This window comes from Bidens hawaiensis, unplaced genomic scaffold (genome assembly GCF_021521415.1).
Source record: "Bidens hawaiensis isolate Kalapana, Puna unplaced genomic scaffold, B.hawaiensis_p1.1 tig00020030_1, whole genome shotgun sequence".
NCBI lineage: Eukaryota > Viridiplantae > Streptophyta > Magnoliopsida > Asterales > Asteraceae > Bidens > Bidens hawaiensis.
The window spans coordinates 233,169-248,477 of record NW_027493045.1 but is presented as its reverse complement, the minus strand read 5'-3'; the positions used below and the strand labels follow the sequence as shown (position 1 = coordinate 248,477).

General features: G+C 36.7%; 2 protein-coding genes and 1 pseudogene across 3 annotated transcripts; 1 reads left to right on the top strand and 2 right to left on the bottom strand.

Annotated features, from left to right (window-relative positions):
• The first annotated feature begins 285 nt into the window (after positions 1-285).
• LOC143559750 (uncharacterized) lies at positions 286-2,779 on the top strand. The gene has a single exon (XM_077048230.1). The coding sequence runs from the start codon at positions 304-306 to the stop codon at positions 2,773-2,775; it is 2,472 nt and encodes an 823-aa protein (XP_076904345.1). The 5' UTR covers positions 286-303; the 3' UTR covers positions 2,776-2,779.
• Positions 2,780-5,583: 2,804 nt separating this feature from the next.
• Positions 5,584-10,779, bottom strand: LOC143559755 (ATP-dependent DNA helicase homolog RECG1, chloroplastic/mitochondrial-like; annotated as a pseudogene). Its single transcript, XR_013139995.1, has 15 exons — positions 10,761-10,779; positions 9,320-9,700; positions 9,136-9,279; positions 8,942-9,054; positions 8,473-8,865; positions 8,302-8,383; positions 8,146-8,235; positions 7,837-8,070; positions 7,686-7,757; positions 7,451-7,603; positions 7,185-7,328; positions 6,948-7,106; positions 6,765-6,848; positions 6,099-6,671; positions 5,584-6,019 (listed from the first exon to the last, which is right to left on the bottom strand). The product of XR_013139995.1 is annotated as an ATP-dependent DNA helicase homolog RECG1, chloroplastic/mitochondrial-like (transcript).
• A 428-nt stretch (positions 10,780-11,207) lies between these two features.
• Positions 11,208-14,688, bottom strand: LOC143559749 (mitogen-activated protein kinase 9-like). The gene is made up of 11 exons (XM_077048229.1): positions 14,664-14,688; positions 13,413-13,829; positions 13,179-13,306; positions 13,035-13,094; positions 12,798-12,947; positions 12,554-12,707; positions 12,313-12,452; positions 12,146-12,219; positions 11,964-12,065; positions 11,582-11,822; positions 11,208-11,464 (listed from the first exon to the last, which is right to left on the bottom strand). Exons 2-11 carry the CDS (start codon positions 13,816-13,818, stop codon positions 11,405-11,407), a joined length of 1,515 nt encoding a protein of 504 aa, XP_076904344.1. The 5' UTR covers positions 13,819-13,829; positions 14,664-14,688; the 3' UTR covers positions 11,208-11,404.
• Between the last annotated feature and the right edge of the window lie 621 nt (positions 14,689-15,309).

Here is a 15,309-nt window from a genome sequence, read left to right as displayed (position 1 = left end):
TAGCGCAGTGCTTAGGTTCTACTAACGTTTGAGTTTTAACGACTTTTAGTAAAATGAACATGTTTAAAAGGAAAAAAAATCGATAAAACCGCCGTCTGTAAACTCTAAACATTGACATAATTTGATTGGTATCTGTAAGGTTTATTACCGTATCGGAATTAAACCCAAATATTAACATTTCAAAATGAGCATATTTAAAAAAAAATGGGTAAAAAAGCGGTTAACACTCGTTCAACTTTATAGTCAAAGTCAAAATATCTTTCTTTGAGGCTTAAAACCCTAATTCCCAAACTCTAGTCTTCAATGGCGAACCTGCACACACTCCGCAGCTATGAGCTTCGTCTCCTTCAATGCACACTTGCACACAATCAAACCCGACCCGTTTCCACTACCCCAATTCACGCCCTACTCGAATCAATCGAATTAGGGCAATACACCAAACCCTTACTCTCCAATCCCGCCAAATTCATCTTCAATCTCAACAATTCATCGTCTTCCTACTCTGATTCCATCTCCAATTGCGTCAATTCGTTCTTAATTGCACCAAGCACCGACTCAATTGAAGAAAGGGTATTTTTGGTATTTGTACTTGCAGTTGCCGCGTTTTTAGGGTTTGTTCAGTCTAATGTCACCGGACCAGTTGAACCACTGCCTCAACTGTTCGATAAAGAGGATTTGGAGATTTGGGCGAGAAATGAGGTGATGTCATCTGGGTCTGATTTGTTAGGAAAGTTTAATAATTTGGAATATATAGTGTTTGCTAAGTTATTATTGTTGACAGTTAGAGAACATAATGCTGATTTTCCAACGGTTTCGTTATGGTTAGCTAGGGTTTTACTGCTTCAACAGAAGCTTCTTGACGGTAATTCTTCGGTTTTGTTTGAGATGTTGAAAGAGGTCAAGTCTGAAGCTTTAGCAAATTTGGGTGATTTGGAGAAAGTGGCTATGTATTGGAATGGGACAGAAGAGGTGATTTTGAGTGATGTTGTGTCTATGGTTCATTTAGAGTTAGGGATTATTGATTTTAGATACGGATATGTTGACGCTGCCAAGTTGCAATTTGGAATGGCGGAAAAAGCGTGTGGGCTTTCGCTTTCTGTTAGTGGTGCAATGGGTTTCAGAACTGTGCATCAGGTGGATCCGAAAGCGCAGCTTCGCCTTTTTGCTGATGTTAACAGTTCTGTGGTTGGTAAAGAGCAGTCTTTGCAGCGTGATCATCAGGTTCATGAAGCGTCTGGTGTGTTGTTGACTCCTAGGTTTTTGGAACAAAAAGATGAAGGTGTTGTCAGTTTGAGTCAGGTTCAGCAAGCGCTGATTTTGGCACAGTGTTTGATAATTGAAAAGAATACTCCACATGATGAAATGCAGAGGTGGGATATGGCTCCGTATATAGAGGCCGTTGATTCTCAACCATCATCTTTGTTTATTATTAAATGTTTTTGTGATTTGTTGCGTATAAGATGGGAGAAAACGCGTGGGAGAACTAAAGAAAGGGCTATGCTAATGATGGATAAATTAGTTCAAGGGGTTTTTGAGTCGGTACCTAACGTTGCAGAGAGAATACGTTATTGTTTTGGTGTTGATTTACCGACTATTCCATCTCTTCGTAAAGAGTTTGCAGATCTTTTGGTTAGTTGTGGATTGATAGGTGAAGCTGTGAAGATTTATGAGAGTCTTGAATTATGGGATAATGTGATTTTCTGTTACCATTTGTTAGACAAGAAAGCTGCATCTGTAGAGCTGATTAACACGCGTCTTTTGGAACGATCGAATGATCCAAGATTGTGGTGTTCGTTGGGTGATGTGACAAACGATGATTCATGTTATGAGAAAGCATTGGAAGTTTCAGAAAATAAGTCCGTAAGGGCAAAACGGTCACTTGCGCGAAGTGCGTACAACCGAGGGGAATATGAAAAATCAAAACTTTTATGGGAATCTGCTATGGGGTTAAACTCCTTGTACCCGGATGGATGGTTTGCACTTGGTGCAGCTGCTTTGAAGGCTTGGGATCTTGATAAAGCGTTGGATGCTTTTACACGTGCCGTCCAGATTGATCCTGATAATGGGGAGGCGTGGAATAATATTGCTTGTTTGCATATGACCAGGAAAAGAAACAAAGAGGCTTTAATTGCGTTTAAAGAAGCTTTAAAGATTAAACGAGAGAGCTGGCAAATGTGGGAGAATTACAGCCAGGTCGCAGTAGATGATGGCAATTTCAGTCTTGCATTGGAAGCTACGCAGAAAGTGTTGACTTTGACCAACAATAAAAGATATGATGTTAAGTTATTAGATAGTATAATGCTTGAACTTGAAGGGAAAAACAAAAACAATGATCATGCTGATGAATCAGGGTTAGAAAGAAGTCGAGAAACAGAGCAATTAATCGATTTGATTGGTAAGATTTTGCAGCATATTGCTAAAAGCGGAGGGGATGGAGAGATTTGGGGATTATTTGCAAGGTGGCATAAACTTAAAGGGGATCTGTTAATGTGTTCAGAAGCTTTATTAAAGCAAGTTAGATCATATCAAGGATCTGAGGTATGGAAAGACAAAGAACGGTTCAAGAAATTTGCACGTGCTTCATTAGAACTTTGTAAAGTTTATATGGAAATCGGGTTGATGAATGGTGGGCGTAAAGAGTTCAGTGCAGCCGAGATGCATCTCAAGAGCACTATCAAACAAGCTGCTTTGAGGTTTTCAGAAACTGAAGAATTCATGGAGCTCCAAGCTTTTCTTGAAAAGTTGCAAGCAGTTTCACAGCCGAATTCTGCATGAATGGTATGTGATTGATGCATCTTATGTTCATGGAATTTGAGTTCAGATTCATGTAATGTTGCAACAACAGTTTTGGTTTGATGATTAGCTTCATTAGATTGGAGTTCATAGTGGTGTTTGTATGTGGACCTCTATTAATGGCCAAGGGCGAAGTATAATGGGGACCGGGGTGGCCCCGGTCACTGCCGTTTTTTCGCTTAGTAAGGTAAATTTACACGATTTTGTCCGAAAATTCTTATAGGTATTGAGCACGGTCACCCCCGAGGTACTGGGTTCGATATTATTATATACATTCTTTTAAGTTGATTTTTATTTTATACACACCTTTTAACCTTTTCCGGGTTATGTTATCGTTGTGTTTTTTTGTGATTAGGTGTTTATTTACTCTTTTGTTCACAAAAAATCATTATTACTTAAGACAAATATCAAAATCTGAATCTGCAGCTTCTGTTTTGTTGTTTTTTTAGGGTATAGAACATGTTTATTGGATTGAGTTACAATTTCTGCTCTTGTTGGGGTGGTGTTTGTGGTTTTGGCCAAGTCTTTATATTTTCACTGCCTGTGCGAGTTTGAGTCCGAGCTCAAAGTTTGTTGGCGGGGTCAGGCGTTGTTGAGGCTTTCATTTAAATGTTAACTTTTTTAATCAGCTTGCATGTTCTTTTTTCTGGTTGATAGTCTGCTCTAATGTCCAGTTAATTTTTATGTTTTTTGTGGAGTTATGTGTGGCTGGAGTTTTGAGTGTTAACCATCTTTGCTACCTGTAGATGCCAGTTTATTGGTTTTGTGCCTGTATGGTTCCGGTTTTTGAACAGGTTGCCATGATTCGAGTAGGGTCGGTCCTGTTCCGGTTCGGGTACGCTGTGTTTGTTCCGGGTTTTGTTTTTTGCACCTCTACTCTCAAGTCTCCAGCCCAATGTGTATGCCTACGAGATGGAAAAGACGCACCCTTTAGAACGCCTTATAGTTTCATCACGTTTCTCTATACTAACTAAACATGGGACAACAAACCGGTTAACCGCACTACCAACCAAACCGGTTTTGAACCAGGTAGGCTCGGGCCGGTGTTTGAAACCGGTTGTAGGTATGTACATTATATATGAATGTTTTTGTTTATTTTTGTCTTTTAATAAAAATATTACTTTATACAAAACCTGTTCCTACACGAACCGACGCCAAACATAACTTAACCAGTTCCATGGGTCCCAGTTTTTGACCTCCCAAAGCGAAAACCAGTCTGACTACTTTGACCAAGAACCAGCTTGGTTACGACCCGAACCAGTTTAGGATCAAAGACCAATTTGTGAACCTCCAATACTGACAAACTGCTCTATATTTTCCTGGTTACAGCTAATACCTTTCTAAATTCAATAATTGTCTTATTTTTTGCAGCAAAACAATGAGTGACCAGAAAATTTGCAGGTCCCTAACAGCATCAACAAGCGCAGCTCTTGAGATTAAAAAAAAGGAAGAAAAAAGAAAAAGAAAAAGAAAAACAAAACATAATTCAAACAATGTGATCGTCCAGAAACATGTTTCTTGCTGGGGAATGCCAATTTAAGAACACGTCAGCCGTGGCGCTTTGCCACTTTTTAATATTTATTTGTGATTGTTGCCTTACTAGAAACTATATTTTCAAAATACTTGAATTAAAAAAGGTCCAGGTATATTCTGCCACACATCTAAGTATCTAACATAAACATAAACAACAATCATGCAGAAGACGAAACGCCTTCGACAAAGGAGGCTACTGGCTAGGTACTAATCCCACTGCCCAGTCAGGAATATTTTTTGGGTAACTCAACGAAAACACAAACAATAAACTTACACACAACCACAAAAAAAACTTAATAGCCTTGCATATTTCAGGTAAGGATAGATAGAACACGGGGAGCATTGATCCAGCCTAGTAAGCCAAACCGACATTCCGCTGCAATTATCCCTAACAAGACTTTTGACAACCGGCATAATCAGAATCGCAGCAGCAAACAGAAACAGCGCAGCCACATAATCTTGAACAATTGTGCAGTTGAAGGCATATAAAACAACTACTACACTAGGAACATAGAAAAATGTCGGGACTCGGTTCACTTCAAATGCTACCCTATAACTATGTAAACTCTTTCTGTAATTAAACATCCAACTTTATGTGTGCCACCCTATAACTACCTTAACTGTTTATGTCAAACTTTATGTCTCACACAAATACGCATCATTCAGAAAAGAAAAACGCTTACTGCACGGGGCAAAAATTAGTTCTGTTTAATACCACATCAACTCATTTCCTGATTGACTTGTCAAAATGGCCTGATGTAAATAGAGGTGCGCAAATAAGGCTCTTTAAAAAAACCGGTTCAGGTTCGGTCAACGAAGTCTAAGGACCAGGTCGGGTAGGAACTGGCTCTGAGTATGGTCTGGTTTTTGACCGGGTTTTGATCAGTTTGGCAGGGCTTTTATTGGTTTTTGGCCGGGTCGGGTATGGGTTTTGACCGGTAGAGATGGAACCAATAACAGTGGATCCGGGTCCACTTACGGTTTTCCCGGATCCGCTTACGGTTTCCCTGGGAGCCGTAACCTGGTTTGTACCTGTGGGTCGGGTAGGCCGGGTCTGTTTTCAGACCCTTAATGCCCGAGTCTAGTTGTAACTACAATATAAGCAATACCTTGTGCAAAAAATGGTGCATGAGTTTACATACAAACCTAATTCATCAAGACAAATACCTGGGCCCAAGCAAGTAAAAAAGATCGTTTATAAGTAACTGATATTTTGAATTATGACATGAAATTTTTTGTTCGGGTGCCATCGTTACACATCTAACAGCATTTTACATTGCATAAGCGAATAGAAAGCTTAGAACATTGGCTCAATAATTACCCACTCTTTCATCTTTACCAAATTTTTCAACCACAAGCTTTCAGTTTAGCATCAATATGTAACAGATAGTCTCCATGACCACCCTGAAATTTACAACGCACAAAATAATGTATCAAAGAAAAGATGATATACAAGCAATCGCGACAAATTAAATAACAATGGACTATTATTAACCATACCTGTATAAAAAATATCAACTGCATAGAATTACTTGCCACATCCCTAAAATGGCTTCAAAACTATTTGCAAGCGTCTGAAACGAGAATTTAATCTTTTGGGTTAGTCACCTAAAAGGCAGAGCGGTTGTCTCATACTCAACTCGGCTTTAAGTGCTGGGAATTCCTCCAAATTATGTGACTCGCTTAATATTGTCTGCGATTAGTACCACACATATTCGTACGTCAAACAAGTTTATTTATAAAAAAAAATGTCAAAAAAGTTATAAGAGTACCAGTGCAGCTATATGGGCTTCTTGAAGGATATTTCCATCAATTTCCAATCTCGCAACTGGAAACTCGGGAAGATGTCCAGACTGCTTCCTTCCAAGTAAGTCACCAGGACCACGTGAAAGAAGGTCCATGTTTGCCAGGTGGAAACCATCTGAGGATTTGGCAAGCACCTCCAACCGAGCCAGCCCACTTGTTGTACACGACAACAGTACACACTTTGACTTCCGGGAGCCACGTCCAACTCGTCCCCTAAGCTGGTGTAACTGAGATATCCCAAATCTCTCAGCATTCATAACAATCATCATAGAAGCTTCTGGAACATCCACACCGATCTCAATAACTTGTGTGGAAAGCAGTATTTGTGTCTCTCCTGATCTAAACCGTCTCAAAGCTTCATCTTTTTCCTCACCTTTCATTCTCCCGTGTAACAACCCGCAACTGATCCCTTCAAATCTGTTTGATATAACTTCCAGGTCAGCAGACGCACCACGAAGCTGAGGAAGTTGTTCTGATTGGTCAATGATTGGGTACACTATATACACTCTCCCTCCTGATTCTAACTCTTCCTTCATCATCTGTAATCAGCAAGATTTGATCAATATATCACTCGATATAAAATAGTAAAATACAAACTCCCATTAAACAGAAACATGTAACATATTGCATACCTGATAAACCTTTTCAAAACCTGTCTCGTTTCCTTCAACTGCAAATGTATCAATCGGTTTTCTCCCAGGAGGCAAATCAGTTATCTGAATAAGAAAAGGCTCAGAATTAAATAATGATAGTGGAAATAATAATAATAATAATAATAATAATAATTATAATAATAAAGAAGCAGGATAAAATACTTGTGTGAGAGACATATCTCCATACAAAGCTAAAGCAAGAGTCCTCGGGATCGAGGTGGCGGTCATAGCAAGAACGTGTGGGGCCATGCTTATTTCACCGTTTGAGTTGGCATTGGAATCATTTTCAACCAATTTGGAAGTTAATGAGTTACAGTATAGCTGCAAGATTTCAGAAATAAAATATTAACAGAGCAATATTAAATATTTATTCTTTAAATATCAATAAAGAAAACGAACCTTGCTGTTAAATCGACCTCTCTGGATCACACCAAATCTGTGCTGCTCATCTATCACAGCAATCCTTAAAGAAGAGAATTCCACTTTATCAGCAATTAAACTGTGGGTCCCGATCACCAATGCAATTTCACCACTTTGGAGACCCTGCAAGTAGAAATTAATAAGGAACACAATACATTCATATCAACTGTAACTTGAAATATGTTAAAATCTTGACAATGATTTAACTTTTATAGAGGGTGATGAAATGGCCCATACGACCATACCTCACGAATTAGACGGGCCTTTTTTGCTGGAGTCGAGCCTGTTAACAAAGCAACAGATGGTTTGCAAGGTACATCTTCCATGTTCTCCAGCAAACTAAGAAGATGATCATGATGTTGGATAGCAAGCAACTCAGTTGGAACCATGAAAGCTGCCTAAAAATTTTATCACAAACAATTAAGTAAACAAATGCTTTTTAAAGTTTATGAAAAAAGTCCAAATTAAAACAAACTAAACCTGATATCCTGAACCAATAACCTCCATGCATGCCAAGAAAGCTACCACGGTTTTCCCACATCCCACATCTCCCTATAAAGAAACAGCAGGTTAAATTGAAATTGTACCATTAAAGATCAAGAAAATTACATTTTTTTACTTAAATTTAGACCTGCAAAAGTCGATTCATTGGAACTTGGCGTTTTAAATCCCAAATGATTTCTGAAACAGCATTTAACTGACTAGAAGTTAATGAATATGGTAGAGCCTTGAGGAACTGTTGGGTTAGAGCACACCATTGTTCCGCAACTACTGCATTTGTTACAGGGTTTCTGTACTTGTCTAACAAACCATCCTTTTCAATTCGTGTACCAAGTCCTTCAAGCATTTGAAACAGACGGGCTAACTGTTGTAAATTTACAATGTCAAAACCAATATAAATAAAGACAAAAGTGGTGTTAACTGTATAAAACAAGCTTACCTGCAAATAAAAGAACTCATCAAAGATAATCCTTTTGCGGGCTAAATCCGCCTCCGTAAAATTTATTGGCTGGTGAATACCGATATATGCCTGCATTAATTTGTTGCAATTAGACATCTAGATTTTTATATACAGTCAGAAATTTAACAGACTTACATCACGAAGGCCCTTCAGTCCAAACATCTGAAGAATATTCTTTGGAATAGGATCCATGTCAGGAGGCAATGTATCTAGAACACTAGATAACACAAATGAGCAAATGAATATGGAAACAAATGTATATTAGTATATAACTGATTGGAGGAATGAAAAGATGAAAATGAAAACCTTGCAATAATGTCACCGAGGAACTTTGGATTTAAACCGCCTTTTGAAGGATAAATTGGGTAAGGCCTCCCTTCAGCACACGCAGATTCATCATCGTCGTCTCTAATTAAATCCAAACAATATTCCCTAATTTCATAATGATCTTTGGCGCGCATACTCCTCACCTTACCACTGACACAAACAATGTCACCTGCTTTCTGCTTATCTTGAAGACTTTTCAGAAAAGGCTGATACGTAAATCGGGTCCCACGGAAAAACTTTTTCAAGTGCAAATATATCGTTCTCTTGCTTCCATTACTCTTTTCAGAAACCGTACATGCTGAACCACTTTCTGCAACCTCACAACCAACAATCACCTCAAGAAATGATAGAGAACAGCTTGCCTTGATTCCCCTACATTTCAACAACATATTACAAACATCAAAAGATTGTGCACGAAACAGTTATCAACAAAAGAAAAAACTCTAACCTGGATGATAACACTTTTCCAATAAATATCAAATACTGTCCATCATTGATTGTAATTTGTGCGTTTTGTAGATCAGCATATGTCCGAGGGAAATGACTCAACAGCTTTCGTATCTGCGAATTGTCAAAAATAAATTTTAGGCATGACTACAAAAGAGTACAAGGTTACTTAATGAAATAAAAAAAACAACCAACCGTATGGAAACCACAGCTTTCCAACTGACTGCACTTGTTCTTGGTTAATGCAAGCACACAACTAATAGGTTTATCAAGAATCAATTCAAACGGTGCAGTGGGATCATCAACAACACATTGAGGATCTAATTTCTCTTTATTTTGAGATTCAGTTAAAGATGACAAAGTGTAAAGAGTTTTCTTCTTTTGAATAAGAAGGTTTCCCATTTTGGATAATGGGCGGAGAGCAAGTACTTTGATCTGATATACTTTCACTCTCATGGGAAGAAAAACTATTAAACTCATGAGTTAAACAGCATGGCGGGGTCCACCACTTTTGTACCCGTAGAGCTATACTACTATCCTTATCCAGGTCATCTGAAATTCCATCATATAACTCTACTGGACTAGCAGGAAATTAAGGATGCATCAAAATAATCTTTTTCTTCATCAAAGTGTTCATCATGACACATAGCAGGGGATACCTTAGTGAACAGTTGTCGTTGGTCCCACATGCTTGGTCTGCCATAACTATCGTTGGTCGTTAATCTATGTTTAGATGGAGAGATATATTTAGCATTTCTCACTTAAACACTGCATGCTAAATTTTCGTTGATTAGAGAAAGAGAATAATAATTTTATCCTAATTCTACTTATAAGAAATATTCATGTGATGATGCAAATTAGGGCAAATAATAATAATAATAATAATAATAATTAAGTAGGGGATGCAGCCAGACGATAAGAAGAAAAATGCAATCGCTTACAAGGCGACTGCTGATACCACTTCACTTCAGAAGCATCTCTATTTTACATCCATGTAAATTAAATTCGTTAAGACTTAAATCTGCATCGTATATAACAAGATAAGTACAATACATAATTGGATAATCACATTGTTTGCCACACATTGCATGACAACATTTAAAAATATAACAATACTAAACCATGTTAAAAGAGAATAAACTTTTGATTTTATAGTATGTATTTTTTTTTTAAATAATGACGTACAATGGGGAATATTTGGGTGAGCTTGACATGTTTGATTTGGTAAACTGAATTACTTTGGTTTCAGGCTTTTAAAAGTTGTTTGGGTTGATTTCTAGAGTTGTAGGTGATTCGGTATTTTGGATTTATGGGTTCGGATGGTTTTTGACGGGTTTCTCATTTTATTTAAATTTTAATTTTTAATCTTTAAAGCAGGGACAAACTCGGTATCGAAAGTATTGATACCAAAAGTTGCCAAACATGGTACCAGTGCCGTAGGCAAAAAAAATCGATAAAATACCCGTACTGTACCAATTCTGGAACCTCAATAAATGAATACCAAATTGGTACCGTTTGCTCATCCCTACTTTAACGTATTACAACATTCCACACTGTCGTTAAACAAAAAGGATAGAACCATGTACCTTCTGGTTAATGTGTGTGAAACTCCAGTTTTAAAGAAAACACATGAAAAAATGCATATACATGCACATGCCTTGGCGGAAAATTTGATAAGAGAAAATCGCAAAGTATCCATTTTGACTTAGGAAGTTAACGAAATAGCATTCGCTTTTAAAATTATAAATCAATGCGAGCATGACAAGTTTTTTTTGGGACATGGTAGATTAAAAATGACATTAAACTACATGTTCGCTAACTTTGGCACGACATATTCATTACGACATAGCAGATCCACATTCTAGCATTAGTTTTAGCATCATTTAATACTAAACATGCCTTCTTATGATTAGTTGAGATAATTCAATATTTGTCCGTTTCAACTTCATTTATTACTAAGCATTAGTTTTGATATGCGTCCCCAACCAAATAGAAAATAAACATGACTCATCAATCATTTAGTCTAAACTAGATTTTTAAAATATAAAAAGAAAAGCCCAATCCTCAACGTGGCTTAGAAAAATTTACAACATGATTGATTGGCACAAATTGACTACCTTAACTTTTGCACATAACCAGCAACCACACTCAAATCACACTCGTCTTCATACAACAATATGGTGATATGGATCACCCTAACTGAACTAGCAATGACTAGATCTTTCAGGCCTTGACCAATAATTATTACTTAATAGGGATCATCCAAGTAGAATTCAACTTATACTACAATAGATCATAATACATGTTATTATTACAAGGTAGCAGTGTTCACAACAATAAAGCTTCAATCCAGTCACAACAGATAGCAGCAGATAATTTATCAAAGTTCACAACATCAATACTACACAGTAGAACTAATATTAGACTCGGTCAACATCCAGAGTCAAAAGCCTTGATACACAAATCAAGAGCTAAGTGCTGCTAGCTTCTGTGACAGAACACTGCTCACCTCATCTCCTTGACCCTAAAAAACATACACTTATGTCAGAAAAATAGAACTTGGAAAACATCATAAAGTGTTTTTTGCAGTTATTTCAAACCTCAAAATCAGTCTTTTAACACTGAGGTACAGAATACTTACCTTGCAACTCCTGTTGCTGGGTCCTACATATTTGGGTGTGTTAGTGGTAGAACTTCTGGGCAAGTCTGGCTTTCTAGGACTGTTTTGGATAATGTTAGAATCTTTTTTAACAGTTTTGGATTCGTTACACCTTTCGGATCTTGGTGGGCTTTGAAGAGTGGTGGCAATTGCAGCATTTGTACGCCTTTCAAAGTCGTTGATTTCATCAACTGCTTCTTCTATGGGTACACATATCCGCTCTCTTTGAAAAATTATCACACCAATTATCACAACATACCATAATATATCAATAGTATAATATACTAACCATTTTTACACCTATAACTAACTGTTTCTTTATTAATTTATCAACGGTTTGTTAACAATTTCTTTTCGTTTGTACCTTGGCAATGATGTGTAGTGCCTTTGAAGCGGAGACTTTTTTCTTGCATTCCCTTCTTGCTCTTCAAGATCAGCAAATTTTTGCTTGAATCGTTCAATCCCACTGAAATTGAATTTAAAAAGGAAGGGTATTTTAGACTTTTAGGTAGTTAATGATAGTCAAAAGAAAATCTTTAATCTGACCTTGGATACATGAAACTTATGTGCTCTTCACCATGAAGGTACTCTTGCAGCATTTGCGGGTGATACTCTAGAATCTGTGTGCTTAAAAATATGATAGAACCATGATGAGTAAATACAATGTAAAATAAAAGAAAATGCAATGTAAAGATTCATAGATATGACCATACCTCTCTATAAATCAATTCCCTTACATCATTCTTAGTTAATCTTCGCCTTTCAAACTCAAATTTAAGTTTTGAAATTGGCTCTTTGGATGGTTCAGATTCCAAATTAGATAACCCATAAAAATACGGATCAGCTAATGCCTGCAAATATAATACATTTCACAATATCAATAAACAGTAATAAGTTTCAAGCATTCACCAAGTTAATTACTAGAAAAGCATAAAGTTTTACTAATGCTTATCTCTTCAGCAGATATTCGGTCTGCAGGATCAAATGCAATCAATTTTTCAAGTAGCCGAAGTGCCAGTGGATCAGCATTCCGGAACTTTTGTGAGAATGGAATAGGGGTTTTCTTGGGCATGCTGTTTAAATATCTTCTAGCCTTATCGTTCCGTATCTGCAGATTTTTAATAACTACTGTTATCCAGATGCTAAAAAAGTGATAATCTTTGAATATAAGTTCAAAAAAGGATAACTTTAAACGAACCCTTGCAATGATTTCAGCAGAAGGAGAACCAAGCAAATCAGTGACAAGATCCAACTGGTGCACAACATTCCTCCCAGGAAACAATGGCTTTCCTGTTAACATCTCAGCAAATATACATCCTATGCTCCAGATATCAATTGCAGGAGTATACTGAAACAATCCAAATTGAGAAATGAGTATTAGAATAGCTTATGTTTCAGATAGCTAATGTTAACTGATGTGTGTGTATATGCTTACTTTAGAGAAAAAGGAACCACAAAGTTCAGGAGCTCGATACCATCTGGTAGCCACATAGTCCTGTAAAGATTTACAGAATACAACATCAGCAACTCATCGAAGATTAATGCTTCAATCATAGTAAATATAATGAGAGAAACATACAGTCCAAAAAATTGCTGACGGGGTATCATCAAACGATGCACGGGCTAGACCAAAATCACATATCTTTAACTTGCAGTCTGCATTGGCAAGGATGTTTTTGGGCTTCAAATCTCGATGGAACACATGTGCTGCAAAGAAAAACATGCAATCAAATAATCAACACACGGTAAGTAATTATTAATCAAGTCATGGTAACAAAATCTTGACACATATAAGAGTATTGAGAAGGTCTACCTGTATGTATATACTTCAAAGCTCGAAGAAGCTGATACAAGAAAAACTGGTGATGTTCAGGAGTAAGATCATCATTAACCTTAATTACTTCATCAAGATCTGATTCCATCAACTCAAAAACCACATAAATATCCTTGAATTCTCTTCTACAAGGAGGAAGCATAATATGTTTAATCTCAACAATGTCCGGATGTTTAAGCAGCCGAAGAAGCTTGATTTCACGAAGAATACGAGTCGCATCAGAAACGTGCTCAAAAACATCGTTAATCTTTTTTATAGCAACCTTCTCCCCAGTGTGCGTATCAACCGCAGCTGCAACAACACCATAACTTCCCTTCCCAACAACTTCCTGAATTTCATATAGACTGGCTTCACCATACTCAGTGAAAAATTCCTTGCCAAGCATTATATCTGATTCTGAGTTTATAATATTATATCAAAAAACACATGTAAGTTCAACTTACAGAAACCCTAACTTCTTACAGTTAAATATCACAACAGTTAATATTTGAACCACAGATTGAAATTTTCTGCCCTAATGAGTATTGTGAGCCCAAGCTTGTGAGTCATTTTTTCAAAATCGGGCTCGGCTCCTTTTTATTTATCAATTAATTATATAAGTTTTCAATTATTTTTATGTATTTTTAGAAAAACCTTAAAAGAGCCTAAGCTCGGCTCGACGCTGGCTGTGCAGTGTGAGATTAATACATAGAAGTCCAAAAGAGGTAAGCTTTAAAATACACAAGGCTCATAATGCTCGACGAGCCTAAACGACCGTCCCGTACAAGGCTCGAGCTCAGGCTCGATAACTAAACGAGCTTTATTTGAGGGTTGGGCTCGAAAATCCCGGATTGTTTCGAGCTTTTCATTGATCCAAGCTCAAGTAGCTCCCGAGCATCCTGGCTCATTTTCACCTTACTCGTGACGACTTTATAGTTGTTCTGTAAACTCGTGCTCATTTATTATTTTATTAATTAATTTATATATGTTTTTAATTATTGTTATATATTTTGAGTAAAACCTTAAATGAGCCAAAGCTCGGCCCGAGCTCGTGCGGTACTTTAAACAAGCCAAACCTTGAGCCGAGCTGGCTCAAAAACTAAACGAGCTTTCAATCGATCGGATCTGGAGTAGGTCGGTTACACCTCTAATTGTGACATTCAATGTAAAGATCTATGACCTCAAGAAGCTAATTACACAGTGAGATGTATCAAATATAATGAAAATTGAAGAAGAAAAAGATGAATGAACCTTAAAGATGTGGTTGTGCTTAGCAAGCAATTTCCCGCCGACGGTGTGATGTAAAAGTATTTAATCTTCAAACCTCCTATCAAAACGATAATAATATCACAGCACAGCACAGCACAGCACAGCACAAAGCCGAAAACAGAATCACATTCAAACCTCTAATTTATACTCTACAAAAACTAAACCCTAAATCTATACACGTGATTTTTAATCCATCAGTCATCATCAACTCACTATATTATTTGTTTATTTATCCTCGCTATATATAAATTTTTTAATTTCTTTGTTCCTTTCTATGTTTATCTCGTTTTACTTTCATTATATTATTATTTTCCAAAAATGTTTTTAATAAATATCAATAAATCTATCTACCTATATTTAAAGTAAAATAAATAGAGACACTTGTCATGTTTTGGTTAATTCTCATAATTTTTTCTCTTCAAAATTAATATACCCTAATATATTTAATAATTCGCTTTCCTTTTACGCTATATTTATATTATATAATATCTATATATTTTTATAAATATAAATATTAATAATTATTTTACTATATATTTCAAAATACTTGGTGAATTCCAAAAATCAACAACAAATCATGTTTCTCAAATGAAAATTGTTTTGGGTTTTTTTTTTGGAAGTTAAATTT

Bases quoted from the DNA above. Each gene is read 5' to 3' on its own strand.
- LOC143559750 (XM_077048230.1), top strand. From the start codon at position 304: ATGGCGAACCTGCACACACTCCGCAGCTATGAGCTTCGTCTCCTTCAA.
- LOC143559749 (XM_077048229.1), bottom strand. From the start codon at position 13,818: ATGCTTGGCAAGGAATTTTTCACTGAGTATGGTGAAGCCAGTCTATAT. The intron at 12,066-12,145 runs GTCAGATTAAAG...ATTCAATTTCAG, and splicing joins ATAAGTTTCATGTATCCAAG to TGGGATTGAACGATTCAAGC. The intron at 11,465-11,581 runs GTAAGTATTCTG...TATGTTTTTTAG, and splicing joins CCAGCAACAGGAGTTGCAAG to GGTCAAGGAGATGAGGTGAG.